Source organism: Manacus candei, unplaced genomic scaffold (genome assembly GCF_025592945.1).
Source record: "Manacus candei isolate 608988 ecotype Guabito, Panama unplaced genomic scaffold, ASM2559294v1 h1tg000050l, whole genome shotgun sequence".
NCBI classification, from domain to species: domain Eukaryota; kingdom Metazoa; phylum Chordata; class Aves; order Passeriformes; family Pipridae; genus Manacus; species Manacus candei.
Genome location: NW_026138098.1, coordinates 14724438 through 14748834, shown reverse-complemented (window position 1 = coordinate 14748834; position 24397 = coordinate 14724438). Strand labels below are relative to the sequence as shown.

At 53.3% G+C, this 24397-nt stretch overlaps 2 protein-coding genes across 3 annotated transcripts in view; one reads left to right on the top strand and one right to left on the bottom strand.

Moving 5' to 3' along the window:
* The window catches only part of SLIT1 (slit guidance ligand 1), a 61619-nt gene extending 55524 nt beyond the window's left edge, over nucleotides 1-6095 (top strand). Inside the window, exons 29-37 of the mRNA XM_051799948.1 lie at nucleotides 417-556; nucleotides 933-1026; nucleotides 1203-1340; nucleotides 1687-1924; nucleotides 2014-2144; nucleotides 2234-2388; nucleotides 2463-2751; nucleotides 3457-3668; nucleotides 3754-6095. Of these exons, the coding sequence (XP_051655908.1) occupies nucleotides 417-556; nucleotides 933-1026; nucleotides 1203-1340; nucleotides 1687-1924; nucleotides 2014-2144; nucleotides 2234-2388; nucleotides 2463-2751; nucleotides 3457-3668; nucleotides 3754-3998 (1642 nt within the window). The 3' untranslated portion in view covers nucleotides 3999-6095. The remainder of the gene's footprint in view (nucleotides 1-416; nucleotides 557-932; nucleotides 1027-1202; nucleotides 1341-1686; nucleotides 1925-2013; nucleotides 2145-2233; nucleotides 2389-2462; nucleotides 2752-3456; nucleotides 3669-3753) is intronic.
* A 2202-nt stretch (nucleotides 6096-8297) lies between these two features.
* On the bottom strand, nucleotides 8298-22588 carry LOC127476715 (proteoglycan 4-like). Of its 2 annotated transcripts, none has more exons than XM_051799950.1 (2): nucleotides 22520-22588; nucleotides 8298-18041 (listed from the first exon to the last, which is right to left on the bottom strand). In XM_051799950.1, exon 2 carries the CDS (start codon nucleotides 17972-17974, stop codon nucleotides 13523-13525), a length of 4452 nt encoding a protein of 1483 aa, XP_051655910.1. In that variant the 5' UTR covers nucleotides 17975-18041; nucleotides 22520-22588; the 3' UTR covers nucleotides 8298-13522. The 2 variants fall into 2 exon arrangements, with proteins under 2 accessions (XP_051655910.1, XP_051655909.1); XM_051799949.1 differs by lacking the exon at nucleotides 22520-22588 and adding an exon at nucleotides 19812-21783.
* Nucleotides 22589-24397: the final 1809 nt, after the last annotated feature.

Here is a 24397-nt window from a genome sequence, read left to right as displayed (position 1 = left end):
ACAGGAGGCATGGGGAGGTAAAGGGTAGTGGGATTTCTGGCTGGGACTGGTTTCTGTTGTCCTGGGGTCACTGCTGCTCCCTTCGGGGCTGCCTTGTCCCCACATAACCCTCATTGCCCTGAATGCTTCACGCCTTTCCGGGAACTGGGATGCAATTAGGAGCTGAAAATAGATGGCAGGCCAGGGTGAGGAGGTGGACTGCACAGCCAGCGCGTTGTTGTGGCAACTCGGCATCCTTGGGCAGGCTGTGCTGCCACCCACCCCTGCACCCAGTGTTCAACAGGAGGACACCAAACCCAGCTCTTGTCGTGGATGTGTGCTCTGCACCAAGGTCCTGTACTGGGTATTCTGGGGGAACCACCCCAAAATGCTCCATTTCCTTTTCCCCCTTTGACACTCCCCCTGCCCTGTGGCAGGTGCCTGTGCCCAGAAGGCTTCGAGGGCCTGAGCTGCCGTGCCACCAGCAACCCCTGCAAGGAGCACATCTGTGAGAACGGAGGCTCCTGTGTGCCCAGTGCCACCAACTACACCTGCCTTTGTCCTGCCCACTACACAGGTACCTGCAATGGGGGCTAGCCATCCCCAAGTTACACAGACCTGGCAGGGGAATGTGCCCAGTACTCCTTCCCACCCATGAGGCTAATAGCAACTCTGCCTGCTGTCCCAGTGCCCATCACCATGGCCTCTGGGCTCAGCTGTCCTGTGTTTGGGTACACCCTGCTGAACCCTCACACCCTGGATGCCCTCAGTGCCTGGCTTGGGCAGGAGCTACCTCCAGTGGAGCAGAGCCCTGTGCTTGTGGGGGTGGAAGCTGCAGGCTTGGCAGCTCCCTGCCTTGAGCTGAGCCCCCCAGGGGTTCTCTGTGTCCCACAGGGACTGGGGCTGCCCCTCTGTCCCTGGAGCTGATGGGCATCCCCTCTTCTGCCTTGCAGGGGAATTCTGTGAGCAGCCACCTGATTTCTGCTCATCTGAGCTCAACCCATGCCAGCACGACTCCACATGCATCTCTACTAACCAGGGGCCCAGGTGAGCCTCCTCTCCCTAAACCACTTTTCCTGGCTGTGTGAGAGTGGGTAGATTTACTTTCAGGGGGCTGCATCTCACAGGCTGGCGAGGGGGCATGGGGAGGGGGATGCTAGGAGGAGCAGTCCATCATTGCAGGGAGAATGAAGGGGCAGCCCTGAATCCCCTGCCTGCCCCAGGTGTGTGTGTGCCCCTGGCTACGTGGGGAGCAACTGCAGCGAGGACTTCGATGACTGCCAAGACCACCGGTGCCAGAACAACGCCCGCTGCCTGGACGAGGTGAACGGCTACTCCTGCCTCTGCACTGAGGGCTACAGGTATCACCAGGAAGACAAGGGACTCCTGGGATAGAGGGGATGGTTATGTGTCAGGAGGGACGGGTCCTGGCTACGAAGTCCATCCATCCCTCCCTCTCAGTGTGAAAGGAAGGAGTGGGGCTGGAAGCGTTTGTCTCTGTGGATGGAAGCTGGGCAGGGAGCCAGCATCCCTGGGTAGGGATCCCAGGGCACAGCTCAGCATCTAGGCATCCTTCTGATGCCAGTGCCGGGAGAGCCTCCCCAGGGACCTCAAATCAGGGAGGTGCTGTTAGAGCCCTATGGGGCAGTGGGCAGGGTGTAGGGTGCATTCCCAGCCCCCTGCCCAGCAGCACCCTTGGCCCCACAGTGGCCAGCTCTGCGAGATGCCGCCCCACACCGCTGGCCAGTCTGGTCTCTGCGAGCGAGCCGAGTGCCAAAACGGGGCCCCGTGTGTGGAGCGCGGTGCCCGTGCCCTTTGCCAGTGCCTGCCTGGCTTCGGTGGCCCCAAGTGTGAGAAGCTGCTGAGCGTCAACTTCGTGGACCGTGACACGTACCTGCAGTTCACTGACCTGCAGGACTGGCCGCGGGCCAATATCACCCTTCAGGTGAGGGCAGGGGAGGCGTGAGGACGTCGGGGGGTTGGCATTGGGGATGCTGCCCCAGGGATGTGGGCTCCCACCTCTCCTTCTGACAGGTCTCCACAGCTGAAGGCAATGGCATCCTGCTGTATAACGGTGACAGTGACCACATGGCTGTGGAGCTGTACCAGGGCCACGTCAGGGTCAGCTATGACCCTGGCACCCACCCCAGCTCAGCCATCTACAGGTACCTGTCACCCCTTCCTTGCTCGCTGGGGACCACTGCCCCTATCGCACAGGCTTGGGGCATCCCTGGTGACCCAGCCATCCCCCCAGTGCCGAGACCATCAACGATGGGCAGTTCCACACCGTGGAGCTGGTGACCTTCGACCAGATGGTGAACCTCTCCATTGACGGTGGCAGCCCCATGACCATGGACAACTCAGGGAAGCACTACACACTGAACAGTGAGGCTCCTCTCTATGTGGGAGGTGAGACAGGGATCAGGACAGCAATGGAGGGCGTGGAGAGCGTCCGGGTGCACTGATGGTCCTGCTCTCCCCAGGAATGCCTGTGGATGTCAACTCAGCTGCCTTCCGCCTCTGGCAGCTCCTCAATGGCACCAGCTTCCACGGATGCATCCGCAACCTCTACATCAACAACGAGCTGCAGGACTTCACCAAGACGCGGATGACACCAGGGGTGGTGCCGGGCTGCGAGCCCTGCCGCAAGCTCTACTGCCTCCATGGCATCTGCCAGCCCGCCGGCGCCCAGGGCCCCGTCTGCCACTGTGAGCCCGGCTGGGACGGGCCCCACTGCGACCAGCCCCGTGGTGGCCCCTGCCAGGGGCACAAGTGAGTGCCCTCACCCCACTGGCTGCCCTGCAGCAATGGTTCTGTCCTGTTGGCTGCCCCACAGTGACCCATCTGCCCCACTGGCTGTCCTGAAGCAATAGCACAGCCCCACTGGCTGTCCAACAGCCGTGGTCCTCACCCACTGGCTGCCTCACAGAGACACGCCTGCCCTATTTGGTCTTTGGCTGCGCCAGTTCATTGGTGACCCCACCATAACTGAGCTGCTCCATTGACTCATTGGCTGTGGTTTGCCCATTGGCTGCTTCACCACAATTCCTTTGCTCCATCAGCTCATTGCCACCCTCTTCCTCTTTGGCTTCTCCACTACACTTCTCAATCATTTGCTCACTGGCTGCCCCTTCCTCTTGGCTGCCCCACCCACACCTCCCACTGGCTGCCCACCACCCTCCCCTGTGCCATCACAGTGGTGCTGTGCCAAGGCACTGCCATGCTGTGTCCCTGGCACTGCGTTGTGTCAGGGCTGTTCTGTGCTGGTGGTGTTGTGCCAGAACCACACCGGTGCTGTGCCACCATGGCTGTGCCGTACCAGTGCCATGCTGTGGCAGTGCTGTGCTGGTCCCAGTGCAATAGTGTGCCGGTGCCGTGCTGGTGCTGAGCCATGCCATGCTCACTGCTGGTGGGCTATGCACGTTGGTGCCATGCCATGCCATGCTGGCAGGTCCTGACAGCACCGGATGCCCACAGGTGCGTGCATGGGCTGTGCCTGCCCCTCGACGCCCTCTCCTATAGCTGCCAGTGCCATGAAGGCTACCAGGGCGCCCTCTGCAACCAGCCTGCTGAGCCACCTGACCCCTGCCACCACCAGCCCTGCATCCATGGCCACTGCCACCTCACCCCAGGTGGCCAGCCTACCTGCGAGTGCCATGATGGCTACACCGGAGCCCTCTGTGACCAAGGTAGGTGCTGAGGATGTGGGTGTCCAAGGAGGGCAGCCCCACACCACGACACCAGGCTAAGCATTGCTGTCCCACTGTCCCGCAGAGCCGGAGTGCCGTGGGGAGCCAGTGCGGGACTACCACCAGGTGCAGCGGGGCTATGCCATCTGCCAGACAACGCGGCCGGTGGCCTGGGTGGAATGCCGGGGGACCTGCGGTGGCCCTGACACCGGTTGCTGCACTGGACTGCGGCTCCGGCGCAGGAAATACGCCTTTGAGTGCAGCAACGGTGCAACCTTCGTGGAGGAGGTGGAGAAGCCCAGCAAGTGCGGCTGCAGCCAGTGCCTGTGAGCAGCCACCGGCCCTGCAGAGCTGAGGGGCTGCCAGGGAGAGCCCCCAGAGCCAAGGACCTCACTTTGCCCTGCGGGCATGGTGCTGCTCTCTGGGTGTTCCGAACTGCAGCTGCATCCAAGGAGCCCGGCAGAGGGTAGAGCTGGTACATCTAGAAGGTTGGGAAAGAAAAAGAAAAAAAAAAAAAGGAAAAGAAAAGAAAAAAAACCACAAACAAAGCAAATGTGTAGATAGAGAATTTTTTTAAGAACTGCAGCTACAGAGATGTGTGGATACAGCGTGAGCACCCTGCCCAGCTGCCACTGCCCTCTCCTTGTGGCACTCTGCCTCCCTGCCAGCACAGCCCCACAGCCATGGAGGGCAGTGCCTGCGTCCCCTGCGTGTTCCCTCCCTGGCAACCCTGTCCCTTGCATCCAGCCAAGAGATCTGAGGCCTTTTCCAACACCTGGGACTGGAGGAGAGGGGCCTGATATGGCAGAGCCCTGTGAGCCATGGCAAGCTGTGACTCACAGAGGGCTGCATGGTGTAGCCAGCATCCTGTAGTCCTGGTGAGCCCAGAGCCTGTTTTCCCATCCTCTCCTCTAGCAGCCCTGGTCTCCCTGCTAAGGACCTGCTATTGCCCAGATAGCAGCTGCAGCAAGCAGTTCCCTGGTGTGGTGGCCAGGGTGCTGGAGCCCAGAGTGCCCTAAATAATGTCACAAGCTCCATGGCCACAGCCTGACCATCTTATGGCACCCCCGGTCTGTGCATGCCAGCTGGGCTCAGTAGGGCACAGGGCATGCACGGGTCCAGCCCACTCTGATCACATCAGGGCCATGCTGGGGGAACAGGACAAGGCACATTGGCAGTGCCAGGCACACTGAGAGGGGGACAGGCAGCAGTGTGCAAATGTCCCTGGGGGTCCCAGTGCCAACCTGCCCTGTGCCATGGGGACCAGCACTGTACCATTCATGTGGAGAGGGCTCAGCCAGAGGGCTCTGCTCAGAGGTGGGAGCCATGTGAGGCAGCACAGGAGGCCCTTTCTTCCAGGCTCTGCCCTGGGGGAGTGGGTCTGCAGCTGGGCAAAGGTGCCCCATGTCCCACTGACCCAGCCAGCAGGAGCAGGAGGCCACTGGGACAGCCAGGGTGCGAGTTTGCCATGTTCATCACTGGGACCTCAGCCTTGTGGGTGCCAGGGCCAGTTGAAGAGACTGAAGATGTCCAAGCCTGCAAACCTGGAGCCAACACCACCGCCAGGGCAGGACCCACCAGCTCTTGGATTCAAGTATCCATGCCTGGGCAGCACCTCTCCAAAGCCCACAGTGTCAGGGGATATGCTGGGCTGGAGTGCGAGCAGAGGCACATGGGGAGCTCATGCCAGGGTGTTGCACACACCTGACATCCACAGCAGTGTCACCTCTCTGACTGTGGGGGCAAAGGATGGTGGGTGCCTGACCTGGGACGCTGCACAGGGCTGGACAGTGAAACTCCACATCACTCAGGTGGACAGACTTATCCCAGGGCTGCAGCCCTCCAGCATTTTGGCTTCAGGTCCACACTGCCAGCTGCAGCCGGGCTTTGGGTGTCTCCATCAGACACACCCAGCTGTCAGCGCTCTCACCGTTCCTCCTCACCTCTGGTATCCAGGACGTTCCCACCACCACGGGGATGTGTTTCTGCCACCAATGCCCTCTCCATGGGAGCTCCTCTGCCGCACAGAGGAGCCGGGACGCGTCTCATTTTGCCTGTGGCCCGGCTGGGGCTTGGTTGTGTTGTGTTTCTGTTCTTGCTGTACGCTAACCGCTAAAGTATCTCTTTATACAGAATACTTACAGATTCTAATATATATTTGTATTTCATTTTGTTATAGTATTTTTATATGTTTGGGGTCAACAAATGATGTTTTCTTTTTGTTTACAGATGCTACTGGGCAGGAAAATGACGGTGGCTTTGTTTGGCCCGTGGGGTTTGTGTGTGTCACTATTGAAGACGCTGGTTTGTACTAGGCTGGCGAGGGAGGCACTGGGCATCCTTCTGCTGGTAGAGGCTGTATTGTTTTAGGAGATGTTTGGTATTGTCTATGTTGTCTTCCATGTGAACATGACATTTATTCATTCAGAGGCTTGGCCTCTTCTTTCCTGGAGGGGAGAAGGGGGTAGCTAGTGCTTGGGAGCTGCTGGGTGTATGAGGAGGTGACACAGGCTGGAAAGAGTTGATCCTGCCATGGGGGATGATTTGCTACTCCTGGAGCAGCCCTGGCCACTGCTTCTGGCCAGAGTGTGACCCACATGGTGGAGGGACATGCAGCCGGGGTTATTCAAGCAACACCTTGCAAAGGGAGTCACTGCATGAGGCAGTGTGAGAAGCCATAGGGCCAGTGCCTGCTGTGTGGATGGAATGGCTACAGGCTATAGGGGAAACTGGGCACATGTAGTTCTCTGGGGACAGGGAGGGGGGGCCTTGGTAGCAGTCCCCAGGAACACAGAGAGGTTGCACTGTTGGTGCCACAAACATAATTTTCCACAGCTCAGGCACCGGTGTGGGAGCACTGAAATCCCACATGGGCACTTATATCCCCCCTCCAGAGGGAGGGGGTCACACTTGGAGGGTGCCAGCCCACTGCCCTCCACCCTGCACACTCACTCACCTTTGCCCTTCCCCACTTACCACACCAAACAAGTGCTGATATCAAAGAAACATTTAATAAGCTGCAATAAAATACGGACCTTTAGAAAGCTCATAGGGTGAATATCAACAGAAAACAAGGTTGTGGGAATCCTTGAGGAGTTCAGATCTAAGTCAGGGACCTTTTATCTGGAACAAGAACACAACTTTTTCCATAGGCTAGGATGAAATAAAAGACAGGAGCACAGAGTTCACAAAACGTCAACATTTAGAGAGTCGATACATATTCAAAGTTCAAATGACCCAGCTCTTATAGCTATACATATTGATTTAAAGCAACTTAATATAATTTTATTTTCTTTTTTTTTTATATATACACTTTCAAAGGTTCATCAGGTGAGGTATGTAAACATTATTTAATGGAAACTCCTCTCCACATTTCCAACCGAGAATTCACAGCAGACAGTTCATTTTCCCAACTCATGACACAGTACTTCCTGCTCCCTACAGCAACCGGGAATGCCGTCCCAAGCCACGGCTCTCCCAGGTGCAGTCACCGGCTCCCACTTCCCACTGCTGGTCTGTACAGTTCACATTGCTTAGGCTCAAACATACAGTACCGGACAGGAGGAATTTCAGCTCAGTGTCTAAAATTCATATAGAAACAAACAGAGAAACAAAACTCTCCCAGGGAAGCAGACACAGATGAAGGAAAAACATTTGCCATCAGGGTGGAGATAATATGTAAATGTTGAGCATCTTAAGAAAAAAATTACTGTTGTTGTTTCCTTTTTTCTTTTTTTTTTTTCTTTTTTTCACACACCTGTTCCAAGGGTGAAGGAAGCGTGGGGTTGATGAGGAGTCCTGCAGGGCTGGGACCCAGCAGCACTCCTCACTCCATCCCCCAAAGTCAGAAACCCATCACCATAAAAGCAGCCCTGATCCTGCTGACACTGCCCCACTGCCCCTCACAGAGAGCTGGACTGGGGGTCAGAGTCAGCTACACCAGGATAAAAGGGGTTAAGAGAAAAAAAAAAAAGAAAAATCCGAATCCATTTAGGAAAAACATAACCAAATGACCTCAAACCTCCTAGAAGAGAATGAAAATTGCAGAATGATAAGCAAATAAGCAAATGCCCTTCTCGAGCCAGCCCTGGGTTTGTAGCGGTGACAGCGGTGTGCTCCCTTGGGTCACCCGTACCCGCAAAGGCAGCTGCTCGCTGCAGTAATTCACTAGCAGGAATTTGCTATCAGCAACTACCTGCCCTACCCTGGCAGTTTTGGGGGGGTTCCTTGGGGGTGACAGCAGCCCCCACCTCCTCCATCCCTGGGGACGCTTCCTTGGGCATCCCCAGGTAAAGAGATCCCCTCCATGCCATGCTGGACTGAGCCCCTGCTGGGAGCAGGGTTATTCCCACCCAGCCCTGATCCCCGAGAGCCCCTGCCATCAAAGCAGACATTATTACTACAAATCTTATTGCTTGCAGTGCCTCCCACCCTGGGGAACGGCCATCCTGGCCAGCCATGGGAGCTCGCTGCCTCCCTGGGCACCGTGGCCATCGGCCGGGCCTGACATCATCAAAACAAGACGAAGAGGAAGAGTTAATGCTTCAACTTTGATGTGACATAAAACCAAACGGAACACCACCACCACCCACCCCACCCCACCCCACCCCACACTGTCCCACCCCGTCCCATCCCCCACGCAATCGCCAGCCCTTTGGTTGCGGCACGCCGGGCGACAGAGCCCCACCAACCAACACACCAGTCAGAACAAGAACCTGTGGAAAGCCCATGAAATAAATATTTAAAAAACCTATTTACAATATTAGATCCGTGAGCATGAAGTGAGAGAAAAATGCTTTTTCCTGTCTCCAAAAATCTTAAAAAGTAGGTTAGCATCCTGCCGCCTAGCACAACACTATCTTACATGGCACCTACACATAATATATATTCACATTTCATTTTAAAATTAGGTACTCTTACAAACAGACTTAGAAAACATTGGCTAGCAGTGCAGCCCGTGGGAGCGCCTGGCCTCCAGACCCATGTCACAAATGCCGGCCGGCTGCATCCCAGCTCCTTCGGCCGCCCCAAAGCTGCCAACGTGCCCTGAATCAAAACCGCCAGCTGCCCTCCGCCGCCCTTCAGGGAGAGGGTGGAAGTGCTCATGAAGGAGAGGGCTTGTCCGCGGAGAGGGAGGGAGGGAGGGAGGATGGGGACTGTGATTTCTGCTAAGCCTAGGGGTGAGCTTAATACAAACAAGAACTCCTGAGAACATCTTAGAACAGATGGATTCATTTCACAACCACCAAGCTAAAGGATGGGCCAAATGGACACTACGACACACGGGGGAGAATGTGCACGACGTGGGGACATCGTAGCCTTGTGGTTTGCTCAAAAAAACTACCACTACAAGAAAAGCTGCAGTGGTGTTCCCTGGCAGGGGGGAGCCTACCCCCATCTTGCTCCTGGGCTGTCCAGGCGTACAGCCCAAGGATGCAGACCCGAGTACACCTTGACTGGGGCTCAGCCCTCTTCTCCCAGCATGACTGCTGCTGGTGGGAAGGTGAGAGCCCAACCTGGACGGCCACCCACACCTCCCTGCTGCTCCAGGAACTGCCTGTGCCTACAGAAGGTTGGGAATCATAGCTTTCTCAGTCATCTTCTACTGGGAATGCAGTTGTCAGGCTGAAAGTGTATGAGTTGGAGAGAGAAAATGTCCATCAGCAAGTTTTAAAAACAGGGCACCAGTACATCTGATTGTGTGTCTGTTTCCTGGGAGGTTACTAGGAGCTGGCAGAGCTTTCGGAAACACCAGCATTTCCAGAGGTGCCACAAGAGCAGCTGGGACATGGGATGGGCTGCATCTTTGCTCATTTGCATGTCAGCAAAAAGCAGCATGGGCAGCCCACCAGCCCACTCAGTCTAGCACCGCATGGCTCCCCCAGCACAGGAGGGACAGGGATGCAGAGAGCAGCAGTGACAATTTCATCCCACTCTCCCAGATCATGGACACTGATCAGCAACATAGAAGCATCAGCACTGGCTGGACGGTTCTTCAGAGAAGGTTTGCTGCAAATGTGTCTCACCAACGTGCTGGCAATTGACTACAGAAATCCCACTGCACACAGCAAACACCAGCAAACAGGACCTTGCCAGAGACGAGTCAGTGATGAAAATAAACACATGCGTGTCTTGGGTACCTTGCATGCATCCTGTCAGCAGGGAAACCATTCCAGGGCTAGCCTTCCTAGACAAGATCCTAACAGCTACAGGTAGTAAGGCCACCCTGGGCTCAAACTGCTCTTACTGCAGCACTCAACTCCCAACATAAGTTTGGACTCTGAGCTTGGCAAACAAGAGCTCCTCCTGGAGGTTAATTAAGATAGACAGATCCTGACCATATGAAGGGTGAAGACCCAGAGCTGCCGATGACAAAGTGAGAGAGGAAAAGGTAAGCATGCAAATGAGAGAGGGGGGCTGGCAGCAGAGGGACAGTGAAGGTGCAGAGCTAAGAAGATGCTGCACCTGCTACATGGACTGGGGTGCATGATGGAGACTAGTTTCAAGAATATCATGAGAAAGTGCCCAGCAAGGACAGCCAAAGTAACTGGAAGAGATCTGTTTTGTGGAATGAAGCACTTGAAATCCAGAGCTGAAGAAACACAGGGAGCTGTAGGGTGGCGCAGGAGACGAGGAGCGCAGTGAGGCTGCGGATCTGAGGATGGCACTGTGGTAGTGCCAGTGGGCAGCTCTGCACCATAGCACATGGAAACACACTCCATGTCCATGTGGAATAAGGCAATAAATCGTGTTGCTTATTTCCTTCCATTCATTAAACTCATCTGCAGCTCCCTGTGCATCCCTTGCATGGCATAAAAGCTGCCTTTATTGGGAACAGCCTGCTTTAAAGCAGGGGCTGTGCCTCAGCAGCACACCTTGCCATTGCCTCGCTGCAGGACAAACAGGAACGAGTAGTGCATGTCATTAACAAGAGCAACAGGTTATATACATGTGGTCTCACCTCTACTTGCCGATTAAAAAAATGGAGCTACCCAGGCAATGCTACCTTGCCAGACAATCAGCTCACAGGCAGACCCTTTAATTTGCTACCAATTCAATTTTCTAGCAAATTACAGCATTCCTTCTTCCTGCCCCAAAATAAAGCACTCAGAAAATCAACTGCAAAGCATGTTAAAAGTAGGTCTTTTAGTCTGCAAGGCCTGACTCCTATTACTGGTGTCAAATGGAGAATGCACACAGGAAAGGCAGAGGACCCAAAGACAGCATCTCCAGGAGCAGTGACAGCATGGAGAGAAGCCTGGCAAGGAGCTGGGGGCTTCCTCAGAGCAGAAAGCCTTAACACTTTTCTAGAGATGACAAAGGCCCCTGGCCCACCTTACCCCTGAGGCATCCTCCTAATGAGGTTCCTGCTCCCAGAAGAACAGAAGACAGCAGGACAGCCTGCATTTACCAGCAGCTAAAAAATGAAAGAGAGAAAGAGAGGGGGAAAGCCCCGAGGAGCGCTCAGCACTTGGTGACCAGCGCAGGCGCTTCAGGAGTGATGGTGAAGGATGGGGAAAGGGGGGTTTGCTGCAGAGGAAAGGCATGAAGAGCAGAGGTAAGAGGAGTGCTCACACGTACATCTGGCCCAGAGGAAGGAGAAGAAATCCCAGGCCCATGGGACTGCAGAGAGGCTGCCCCAGCCAGGGGTTAGAGGAGGACCGTAAATACGGATGGAGAAGCAAGAGGGAAAGACAACCCGCAAGAAAGGTACAGAACAGTCATTTAACTGCCATCAGTGCCCTCTTGCCTCACACCTCTCCTGAAACGCTTTTAAATCTTTTCTGATGGAATGTTTGACATATTTAATGCATGCAGTAAAAATTAAAGTAATAGATAATTTCGTATTAATCTGTACAGGGACTGACAGGCTAGATTTAATCACTTCCTAGCTGTTCAGAGAGTTAACTTATTCTAGCACGATTCAAAGGAAAGGCAAAGGATTTTTTTTTTTAAATCAGACATTTCACAGTAAGAGAAAAATGTGCCGTAGCACACAAAAATGTGTGCATCAATGTTGGGGAAAGGGAATACCTGCAGGAGAGCTAGAGGTGCTCTACGAAGGGCATGCAAATCTCAAAACCCTGGTTTCATTCTCTGTACTAAATGGGTACGATGAAAGATTTAAAGACAATTATCTGCCTTTCACCTCCAGCCCCCAGGCTTTGGGATCTGGGGTTCAATGCCAACCATGAAAAGCAATTCCCTTTGCAGCCAAATCCTCTCCAGCCACTGCTCCCAGGGCAGGCACATCTTGAACTCATGGCCTGCACCAGAGCCTTGCTCTCAGCAGGGACAAGCAGCTGAGCAAGGACCAGCAAGGCGGCTATTAAAGGTCTGGCAACCTCAGAGCCTGCACGGTGCCTTGCAAGGCATTGCTCTTTCTGTGTGGGAAGGGGCTGGCATTGGGATTCCTGCAAATGGACTTTGTGCAGGAATATGAAAGTGAAGCCGTGGGACGCAATGGCTGAGCAGGGTCCTTTCCTGACCACAGCACTCACTTCCCAGCCACTGATCGTCTCTGCCCAGCAGAGCCAGCAGAGCCACATGCTCTATGTACTTCTAACAGCTTTTTCTCAAAGGAGCCAGGCATTGTGACCCTGTTCTGTCACTGCAGCCCCCCAGTTGGTTTTTAAATGTGCTGCAGAGGCTTGAGGAGGAGCTTTGCAAAGGTGTCATGCAGGACAGTGTAGAGATTCAGCCTCTTTCAGACTCCACAGCCAGACGCAAGCAAGGACAAACCTCCCACACCTTGCTAGTAAAAGGATGAAATGCAAATTATGGTAAAAAATAAACTTAAGGCAGTCCCTTATCCCAACCCTATTCCAACTGCAAATCCTGGCTTAGGAGAGCACTAGGCAAGATATGCACAAAAGCACAGGGTGAGGGCCAGGGCTCCCCTCCTGCAGAGCACCAACATCAGAAGGAGCTCAAGCCCTTAAAAAGGGAGCCCTTCAACTTTCAGTGAAGAGCTGCAGAAACAGCTTTGCCATCAGAGACCACAGAAATCACCACGAGGGCAGGGAAATGGGAGAAGGAGGTCTGTCCAAGAGCAGAGCATGGCAGGACTGGTTCATCCCTGAAGCCAGCAAGAAATAAAGACAGATACAGCCCAGCATGCCCGACTGGCAGCAGTGCCTGCAGCAGCATGGTACCCAGAGCCCCCACAGCACGTCCTTGGCCTGAGCAGGCCCACCCCACCCCACAGGCTGTGCAGTGGGAAGCAGGCAGCCATCAGCAGCACACACACCAGTAGCTACTTCACACTCTTATGCAGGTAACAGTCCAGGACACCAGCAGCTGCTACCAACGAACCAACAAAGGACAGACTCGCCTTTCTCTCCTTCAGTGATGGGAAATGGTTTTGGTTTCGCTTTAAATGCCACTAAAAAGACAGACAGAAGGAGGACTCTGAAGGAAAGGGAAATGTTTGTGTGCACCCAAAGCTGACGAAAGCTACTTCACGTGCACGAAGGTGGTTTTCTTTCTGCTACAGTACAAGTGCTTGTGCCTCAAGTATAAAACGCAAGCCTCCAAATCACACAGACCAGCTTCTTATTTTTATTTTTAAAGTGATAAATAAGGCACTGTACTTTTAACAAAAACTGCCTGGTTCCAAGTTTAAAAAACCCAAGGAACTTTCAAACTGCAGAAACTTCCTTCTGAACAGTAGAGCCAGACAGGCTGACCTCTTCTCTGTCCGAGACACATCTGCTGATGTCTAAAATCATGGGCGTTATCCTTTAACTGCGGATTTTTAAAGGCTTGCTACAGCTTATAAAAGCAGCTTTAGTTAATGCATGGTAAAGGGTTACTACTATACATCAGTTTTGTACATGGCTACCGGTTCTTCGCTACTTCGGGTCCAGTCGCGAGCGTTTGCTGTGCGAACAGTCCACTTTTGCCCTCAGCTTTCTCTTGCCCTGTGACACATTGTTCTCCTGCATCTTCTTCATGGATCTCGTCAGGGTCTTCCCACTGCTGTGCTTCTTGTTGGCCATCTTCTGTGACCGTGTGGAGGACTCCCCCAGGGGCTTCTGCTTTGGAGACTTGGACAGCTCCTCATTGCTGGGGGGTAGCAGGGTCCGTCTGCTGGTGTTCTCCTTGCCCTTCCGCATAGGGAGCCGCACCTTCTCCAGCTGCCTTTTTGGGACTCTCTTCTCTTTGAAAGACATTTTTCTGGCCAGTTTATTGCTCTTCTCCATGGCAGCCTGCTTTCGGGTGGCAGGAGCTTTTGTGTTGACCTCTGAATGCTTTATTTTACTCGTCTTTTTGGCAGGCAGTTTGTCCTTGGTGGAGGAGTTGGATCTCTCCTGGGTGCTCCCGCTCTCCTTCAGCATCCTCTTCTTCTTGCTGAGCTGGAGGTCGACTTTGGGCAAGGGGTCCTCTTGGGACCTGCTCTTCCCCTTCCGCCCCTTCCCTGTCCCATCCACTGATGGAGATTTAGCAGGAAAGGTGGCTGCTTTGATCTGCAAGGCCAACTTTGGAGACATCAGGGGGTTGATGCACACACTCTTCCGGCTCTGCTTGTTCTCCAGGGACAGATGGTCCCCTGGGCCATCAGTCCGCTTCTCAGCCTTCACCATGCGCTGCTGGGCTCGCAGCTTGCCCCGCAGGTTGGAGTACTTGCGCAGGATCCTGGTGCTTGCCTGCGTGGGCAAGCTGAGGGCAGGTTGAGTGGTTTTGTCTTCGCTCAGCTCCTTGGTACTGGCATCGGTAGGAGAGGTCTGGTTGGGAGTGGTGGCTTCTTCAGCCTCTGCTTTATCAACGCTCTCACGAATTTTGGCCCAAAGCTTTTGGTTCTTCAGGTTATTTCGAGCTGGGGTAGTGGCAGCGAACTTCTTGAGATGTTTTTTCAAACGTTCAGCTTGCAGTGAGCTGGGGTAGAGACTGGAGGCAGAATACTTCTGCATGGGGACTTTGATGGGGGGGATCTCCCCTGGGAGACGGGTGTTGAGTTTCTTTACGATCACTAGAGACCTGGTTTCAGTTGTCTCCAGAAACCACTGGCATATGTCAGACAGTTTAAAGGCCTTCATAAAGAGCATCTGGACAGGAGAAAGCTTCTGCACTTCTAGTGATCCTCTACTTTTCCGTGTTCTTTTCTTGCTTTTCCAAATCTCCTTCAGTTTGTCAGCTTTGTTCTTTACTTTGGGGGTTGGCTGCACTTCCTTCTCCAGCTGAATCCAGCCCTTCTGGATTTTCATGTACTGAGTGTTGAACTCGGCAATGAGCTCCTGGTTCTCCTCTTCAGCACACCACTCCATGAACTTTGGTTTGCTGTCAGCCATGTCTATGTCCTCCAGTGCTGGGCAGTCATTATTCCCTGAACTGTGTTCATCCCTTGGTTTGGGGATCACTTGCATAGACTCCTTCCCTGGTGTGCTCTTTTTTGCAGTGTCTACCGGTGCAGGTGCGGGTGTGGGTGTGTGTCGTAAGTTATAAAACTGCAGGGCAACCTTTTTATGCTTTGCAGTTTTTGCTGGAAGATGCTTGTTTCCACCTCTGCTGCTGGGACATGGAGGCGAATCAGTCACCAGCTCATAGTTCACCGGCTTGCCCATATCCCTGGCACTGTCGAAGCTCTCCTTGCCATTTGCACTGGCATTGCCTGGTTTCACATCCAGTTGCTTGGCATCATTTGCAGGAACACTGTACTCTGGAGGGAGGAGAATGTTTTTCTTCTCAGAATCAGGCTGGACGCTGATTTCCAGCATCTCATCCAGTTGACTTTGGCTGCTGTTAGCAGAGGGGTCATCTTTAGAGGGATTTTCTCCCTCTGCAGCAGTCTCTTTCACTAAGATGCTTTTATAGGTTTGTCTGGTAGTGACACCATTCTCCTCGCCTGGCTGCTGCTCAGCGATACTCTCTGGAGCCTGGCCAGTGCCTGGCCCCTCGCTAGTTTTGAGCAGCACACTGGGGAAGCAGTCATTTGGGAAGTGTGTGGATGCTGCCTCATCCAGCTCCACTTCTCTCTTGAACCGCTTGGCGCCAGGGCTCTTGGAGAGTTTGATCTGAAGGCAAGGAAGCTGCACAGAGCTGGAAGAACCGGAGTCCTCAGCACTGCCCTCGGCAGGTGACTGGGATTGCTGGCTTCGGAGACATCGATCCGATGCCACAAGTACTCTCCTGCCTTTCTTTCGCTTCTTGTCTAGACTGTCCTTGGAAGAGACAGAGTCTTGCCCTGCAGTGTCTGAGTTGTTGGGATCAGGTGGCATTTCCCCTTCAACAGGTTCTTTTTCACCTGCTGTGCTGTTATTCTTCACTGCCTCCCCTTCCAAGATTTTGGGGAGGGCTGTGCTGACCAGCACAGCATCCTCTTGCTCAAGAGAGCCATCATCTGTCATGACCGATGATTCGGCTTCTGGTTTAGCATCAATGCTTTTGTTCACATCTACACACTGCAAGGTTTCAGGGGGCTCCAGGGGACTCTCCCTGCCCATGGTGGCAGGGGGCTCATCAGGAGCCTGTGAGCCTGGAGAGCATGGGGAGGGCTCTGCCAGGCACTGTTCACAGAGCTCTGCATCCCCTGAGCCTGGAAGCTGGTCAGGATCCCTGGCACCATCGTGGGCCAAGGGTGCTGTGTCTGTAGTGGCAGAGGGCTGTGAGGGGGACTTTGGCTCTGGGCTGGCAGCGAGGTCTGGATCAGTTTGTATGTCAGAGCCTGGACAACATTCCTCCCCATTGTGTGCTTGTGGGACTGGAATGGCAGCAAAATCAGCAGCCTGCCTGCTGCCACTGCCATCCCCAGAGGAGCCCGGGCTGCTGACAGCCTCACAGGTGACAGTGCCTCCCACTCTCATCCCCCCTCCTTCAGCAGGAGGGCAGCCAGGGGGCGGAGACCCGGCCAATCTGTCCTCTTTCTGGGGGCTGGGTGGAGCAGAGAGGGAGAAGAAGGGCATGGCCATGGCAGCTTCCCTTGACCGGAGCGCTCGGGTATCTCGGAGCTGCATGGAGCCCAGCTCAGCTCTCTCTTTTGTTTCTCGGCTGGTTGGTGCCACTTTGGCCAGGAGCCTCAGGGAAACCCTCTTCTCACCTTCCCGTCCTGCCCCTGCAGACCCCCCCACTGAGAGCACCGGGGGTGGCTTTGCACTTACGAGGGTCTCTGTTCGCAGTGCCGGGCTGCTCGCCCTCTCCTCTGCCCGGGAGCTCTTAACCAGTGTGCGGACAGTCGGGAGCTCGCAGCACTCCCCGTTGAAGTAATACCCTCGCGTGCTCTTCCTCGCTGTCCTGTGGGACGACACCGACCGCTGGCTCTCGAAATGGCACTCGGTGATGGGCTGGCTGATATAGACCACATCGCACTGGTTGTCGTAGTCGTTGATCCTCAACCCCGACGCCTTCTTGCTCTTCCGAGTGGACCTGAGGGAGGCTGCCTTGGTGCGGGGGTGCCCACCGGGGGTCCGGTGGGCGGCTGGTGTGGCGCCAGTGGGCAGCCAGCCCTCTTTGGACTTGTTGTCGAGTGGGCCCTTGTCAGCCGGGTGCAGGTGGCAGCCTGCCTTGCCCCTGGCCATGGCATGCAGGTGGTTTTCTTGCTTTGGTCTCGCATCTTGTTCTTTTGCGTCTAAGTCCTGGTGCAAAGATGCTTTCGAGCTGCATTGCAAAGTGTTCTCTTTGTCGGCTCTGCGAGGGGGGGTCACTGCAAAGCCAGGATCCCAGGACTCTTCCGGCAGAGCCCTGAAAGAGCTCTTTTGTGACCCCAGACAGCTGTCTAAGCTGTCCTCGCTGCCATTCACATTTGCCACTTTGACTGAAATATAACCTTCCACAAGAGTCTTACCTGCTAGCGGCTCTTTATTGTCCTCACACTTTCTGACACCAGCTTCTTGCTCGTGTCCAGCAGCTTGCTGCCCTTCCAGGCTTTTTGCGGTATGATGGAAATTCAGAGAGGGAGAGTTCAACGTGCTGAGGTATCCTTGGGTGGAGCTATCCTTTGGACTAGCAGAGCGAAGCCTGGTGACGGGCAGCTCGCAGAAGTCCCTTCTCAAAGGAGGACTGGAGTTCTCTGCTCTGTCCAGAGACTTCAGTTCCGCCGGCTGCTTCAGGGCTTGTCCCGTAACATGCAGGGGGCCATCGGACCCTGACTGTCCTGGGTCCAAGGAAGAAGGGAGCTTTGATTCAGTAAAAGTAGCACCCTTATCCTGATTTTCAGTGCTTTGCTGGCTACAACCAGAGCCACAAGTAGAGACCTCCATGCTCCCAGATTCAGACAACTGCTGGCCGTCAGAGTCTGGTTGTACTTCAGTGTATATGTCGTTTAGCACACGAATGAACTGCTTCTGGTGATGCGTACACAATCTGACCATAAATTTTTCCAGTGGAGACTTCGGCTGATTGTTAGAGTCTATTGCTATTGTCTCTGCTGCTTCCTCACTAGGGAGACAAAGAGAGAAGCAATCAGTAACATGTCCCAGGGAATCAAAGTTTATGCTGCAAAACCAGAATAACCCTTCTCCTCCCACTCAGGCACATCGCTTGCCTGACCTCCACGTGGGATCAAGCATTCTGTTTTCCTGAAGCTGGCAGGTGTCCCTTCACTCCCAGCATGCACACTTACATGTGCACACTGGTGGCAGGACACGGACTGCACTTTCGTTTGTCTCCCACTGCCAGAGCACCCATAATTATACTTCTGCCTAGGACATCCCATTGTATAAGCACCATGTCACATGTTCAAAGCAAACCTAAAAAGAATTGGATTTAGTATCTTCATGGTACCACGTGTAGAAGGCCCAGCACTTCTGGGACCTACCAGGATGGCTGCACACCTCTGCAAGCTCACTCTGCACTGCCAGGCTGGGTGGGAGAAAAGCACCATCCCAGCTGGGAAGCCAGATGTCAGAAATCTTGAGCTACTCAAAGTCTTCAAATTCTGCTTACACCTCAGTAGCAGAAGATGGGTGTGGGGCAAACTGAGCAGATCTGAGCCTCCTCTGTAATCAGCACAGAAAATCTGGTTAGCTCCCAATGTGCAGGAAGTGCAGGCAGCAATGCACCCTGTGCACTGCAGTGCCATTTGCACTGACTTTTGATTAGCTGCCATTTAATAAAGTGTTTCTACAGCTGATGGGCTGTCAGCACACAGTGGTTGTGCAGAAAGGTGCGCTTCTACCGCACAGGGTCACTGCCGCTAGCTAGCGCTCAAACCCAGGCCATTATCATTTACCTGCTTGGCACAGGCAATTAATTAGGACTTACTGGTGGAGAGGTTAAGGGATAATTACCCAGTGTTTGCATGAACTCATCATGAATGCCATGCCAGGTGCTGTTATCGAGACCATATCTGTTCCCAACGGCAGCACAGGCGATTCCCACCCAGTCCTGACCACACTGAGGGGGCACCGTGCCTTGGCACCCACACTGCCTGACACAGGATCTTTGCCAGCAACGTCGGGTTTCTTTGCAGTAACAGTTGCACTTTGCACCTCCTGGCCTTGTATTGCAGGAGTGAAAGTCCTTTCTCCCTCTACAGCCTTTCTCTGCCCCCCCACCCAGCATCAGACACCAACCTCGCTCATTCATCTGGGTCAACGGGGGCAATGCTTATCACAGGGTTCAGGGGCAGGGTAGGGAAAAGCAGCTTCATGGGGAGCAGGCTTTCCCTTTCCATGCTGTCAGGCACAGGGCTCGACTGGTGGATGAGAAGGAAGAGTCCTGGCTCAGAGGAGCCATCAGCAGAGAAATAAAGGAGGGAAAGCCAGGGGCCAGAGCCAGCTGTGATCGGTGACAGCCTTGGGCTCACCTGTTCCTTACTTACTACTTGCTGGCTGCTTTCTTGGAACTGACAAGCACCAGGGAGGCACTTCCTGTTCCCTCCTTCCCCCAGATGGTGGGCAGGGAGAGGCGCCCAGGGCTGCTTCAGGCTCAGGACTGGCCAGGTCTCCTCTTTGCCCAGAAATGCCAGGCTGCAGCCAAGCCTGCCCTCTGCAGCTGCCAGCCAGCCCTCTGCTTTCCAATTTGCCCACGCGTAACGTTCTATGTGTAAAGAGGCTCTGCCTCTTGATCATGGCCACTCAGTTTCCCTAAAGGCTTCTTGGGCAGGGTTTTCCCAAAACCACTTGGAAAGGCTGAGTGAGCTCAGCTTGCCGGATGCGTTTCCGCACCTCCAGAACATATTCCCAGGGTTAGCAATAAACAACATACCTCGAGACTGCTTTACTACACCCCGGCAAGAAAAACACCCTCCAGCAACCGTCTTGACTGGTTCTACCTGGCGCTGCGACGGCTTTCAACTTGCAGCACCTGGGATTAGTTTAAATAAAAATACTCAGGTACAACCTGGCCCCTCTCCAGAGCCCTGCATGGGAAGGGTTATGTCAGCCAGGGTCTCTTACACAGCCCAGCTCCTCCCCTTGCCCTGCTGAATAACAAAAGGGGATAAAAAACCTTTCACCTCCCTGGGCTTGGAGCAGGGGGCTTTTTGAAGAGGCAGAGCTCAGAGTAATTTTTTTTCCACCTTTGCAAAGACTCTCCCCTTACCTGCTCTCAAGCTCAGCTCTGAAGAGCAGCAGCCATCTTCCCACGGGGAGCCTGAATGGCAGCAGCAGAGTTGAGGCCCTGCTGTGGTCCACCCCACTGCTATGCTCCCCAGGCAGCCACGGGAAGGGGTTACAGTGGCCAAACAGCCACCTTCCTCCTTGCCAGGGCACCTTCGGTGCTACACACAATGGCTGTGAAGGAAGAGTCTGTGGCATAGGTGAAGTGGTTGCCTGGGAGGGTGGCAAGAAAGAGAAGGCTGGGTGATGCCTGGTGAGGGTGGAGGTGGTGGGTCTGTGTACAGAATTCCTAGTCTGGGAGAAGGGACCAAAGTGGTCCTTCCTCACCTTGCAGCTGGGATGCCGAACACAGCCAGTCACAGGTCACGACTGTTTTGCACCAATGTGTGGGGCTGGGAAAGACCTACGTCCTGCTTTTGTGGCAGTGAGGACCTGTGCTCCCTGATTCCAAAGGCTCCAGTGGCATTTCTGCCTTGCCTTCACCTAGTTTCTTTCTCTGAAGTGTGACTGAGGCCTTGGTGCTCATTGTCACCTTATTTGCCCCGCTGCACTCCAAGGAGCCAATCAGATACGCACAGCTTGTCAAGCTGTAAATTTAAAAATCAGAGATAAATATTTTTCCTGCTTGATAAGGGAAATAAATCCATTCAGCTCTGATGCCCTTTCTCCTTAGAAGACCCATCTCACACTCAGTGACACAATTCACCTGCTTCTGCAGGCACCTTGTGTTCAGGGTCTTCTGCTGTCACACCACTTCAGCTCAAAGATGGGCTGCAACTTCTCACCTTGAGCTCATCTGCTCCTCCAGCAGATCTCCTCCTCCTCCTCCCAGCCCATCCCTGTTTGGGTATGGCAGGCACCATCTAATTTTTCTGGGTGTCTGGTGAATGCAGAGGATGGGAATTGGGAACATGGTTTCAAACAGGAGGAAAAATTATTCTCAGGAGGCAGTCAGGCCTGTCTCTGAAGAGCCTGCCTTTTAGGAGGCACAGACCAGCCCCACAGAAGCTGCCAGGCTGGACAGACCAGTGAGGGAGCCCAGGGCTGCCCATATCACCTGCAGCCTTCTCTTTGGTGCCTGTGCTCACCCCTTGGGCTTGGCCTGAGGTTCTCTTAGTTTTGGGTGTGAATGAGGAATGTGCCATCTCTCTCAAGGACTGGAAAAGCCACAAGCCTAAAGAAGATTCATGGCCAGTGAGAGGCAACTATCTGGGGACCCTCTATGTCTATAGCCAAGCTGCAAGTGCAGTTACAAACCCGTATAGAGTCCTCAGAAGGATTCAATGTGATGGGAGAGACAGCCCACCTGTCAGTGAGCTCTCCTGCAGAGCCTGGGAGATGGCAGGTCTGCCCTTTCTGCCTACCAGCCTTGAATGCTGCCTACACAAGGCTGTGGCTGCCAGGGTCCCTCTGTCCCTGTGCCCCAACACTCTGCTTCCAGCCCCACTGCACATGTCACCTTGGGCCAGCAGAAGACAACCCCAGCATCCCAAGTGAATCTTGTCATCAGAGCCCCTCACTACCTCCCGCCCCTTCTAGCTTTCTCAGGGCAGCCCTGTTCTCTCCCCCTTCTCCGCCTGCCACAGAAGGTGTCAGAGGCATCAAGGGGCAGGAGCTGTCAGAGGCACAAGCGGAGCTGTTGCTACGCAACCTCGGTGGTGCAGCAATTAATGCTGGGGAAAACGTGCTGTGCTCTGAAGCTATTTGCATAGCTGCGTGCTGCAATACATTTGTTTGCATTGTGCCTCTACTGTTTAGAGGAGTTTGAAGCCAACCCTCCCCCAGCTCTTACTGGAGGGGACCTGGGGCTTCCAACAAAGGCTACGGGGTTGGGGATGATAGGGTTGGGGGAAGGCAGAGGTTTGTCCATCCATAACACCTACAGACTGCACAGATACAGCATTTCCAGTATGGGGAGGAAAGGCCAAGTTATCTGTATTTCCCCCTATGCAGCCTGAGGAGCTTTTCCCAGCTTCTGGAGTGCCCCCAACCCGCTGGTAGGGTTGTCATATCTCCCCCTTCCGGTTGTACCAGGGTGACACTGTGCTTGCTCTGCTTGTGAATGCCAGAAACAGAGCTTTAGGGGCAGCCCAGTCTGCCTCTGGCTCAAGACTGTATTTTGGGTGGGGAGCAAGGAGGGGAAGAAAGAGAAGGAGAAAGAAATCAGATGGTTCATATCAACCTACCTGGGAAGCCAGACTCCAAAAACCTGTTGATTGCCAACTGCAATCTTCTGGTTTGCCCACCCCAAGTTTCTCACTATTGAACATGAAGCCTGTACCCTTTCTGGGTTTCTTTTTTTTAGCCCTTGAATGTCAGTTTGATTGATTATAAGTTTACAGATATGTTTTGTACCTCGGAGGCACAAGAAGCAGCAGCAGAACAAAAGTTCAAGGCTAAGTGTTTCTGTTCCTTTCAGATCACTCTAAGCACCAGGATTATAGTTCTGTAAAAGAAACAAAACATAGCTATAAACTTATAAAATCCAATTCAATATTTTTATGGGGATGACCTCTCCCCTCCCTCTCCTGCTGCCACACAGCAGACTCTGTGCCAGTCGTCAGAGCACTGCCTTGCAGCACCCAAAACCAGAGGTACCGCTTGAGTACCCCACCAAGCTGAAGTGTGTCTTGGAAACCTGATTAAAAGTGGAGATTTCATACACGTGGATGGCTAAGAAGAAAGCCTAGCTGGTGAGCAATGCTCTCTGTCAGCTGAACTCAAAGCACTGACCATGCCCACTGTGAGCCCAAGGTCTGAGGTAGCTTGCCTCGCTGCCCTCGGGTGGCACCTCCAGCCCTACTTGTTTCAACCACTTAGATTATTTTTCACGGCGAGTGGAAATGCTGTTTTGAGGGATTGCAAAGGAGAAACAGCCTTTTAAAAGGAGCACACTCATTGCTGGTCATCAGGTGAGCTGACCTCAGCCCCAAGGGTGCAGTGAATCCTATGTGCTGAGCCTGCGCTTGGAAGCGGCTGTGCTGCGCGTTGCCAAAGGTGGGCTCGCTTTGCCCGTGCCAGAGGGCTGCATGCAGAGGTCTCACCCAACAGAAGGGGGTAATGAGTTCTCTGCCAGTCCCAGTTTAGCTTGCTGGAGTGGTTGTGCAAAAGTAAACCTGCCAGGACCGAGACACGATCTGACACGCGGTACCGTGCTCAAACCCATCTCCACTCCTAGCTGTAGCACAGATCTTGGAGAGGTGGAGATGGGGGACACGCTTCCTTCTGCTGGCACTGCTCTGGGATGCAGCGATCCCCTGCAGGAGATGGGTAAATCAGCCATGGGCACAAATAGTGCAAGCCACTGCACCAAGATTTTCTGGAGCTCATCTCTCAAAGCCCCAATTAAAGGCTGACACTGGATGCACCAGTTTAAATGCCTGTATTTCAATCCTCAGAAATATGCCTGGCACCTAACACTCCCCACACAGATGAATGAGTCCCTTCACACCTCTGTGGGTGCTACAGTAATTCTCTCTTGCTGCGCTGAAAAAAAATAGTAAAGCAGCACTCAAAGAGCTGAGGCTCCACATAACAGTTAAGAAGGAGAAAAAGCATTTTCCTTCCCTAAATTAAAAGCTGAAGTTGTGTAAAGCACAGTCCAAATAACTATGGAAATATTGTTGCCAGATTCTCAAGGTCCCTGAATTTACTCCATCCTTGGTGATGCACATGGGGATGGACTGAGCTTGTATTTCAACTGAAAAGCAGGAAGAAACAGCTTATAGATGTGTTTTGTTTGGTTGGTGTTTTTGTCAGCTGCATGTATTTGTCAAGGTACCCAGGTTGTACAAGAAGCCAACTGACTGGACAAACAACATCCATTACAGATTCAAACTTTTAACCCTTCAGAGCAGTGTCTTTTATTTGTTTATTTAATTTTTAAAATAGTTAAACATTAAAAATCACTTCTCCCCACCTGTAACCAAATAAAAATCAAGCAAACCAAATTCAGTTTCACATTACAAAAAACCAATAGCAGCCTCAAACAAGTTTAGCTTTTTTATATTCCTGTCATAACTTCCTTCACTCCCACTTTCCCCAAGTAACTAACCCAACCATATTCTACAGTAGTTTATCATCAATTGTGATACTTCTAATACAATATTTAATGACTAATTAAAAATCTTACCACTGAGGTATTGCTTTAAAACCAAGGGAAAATTATCATGTTGGAAATATTAGTCTACATACTAGCTTCCAAAGCCTTTCCAGAATTGTCCTTGCTAATTT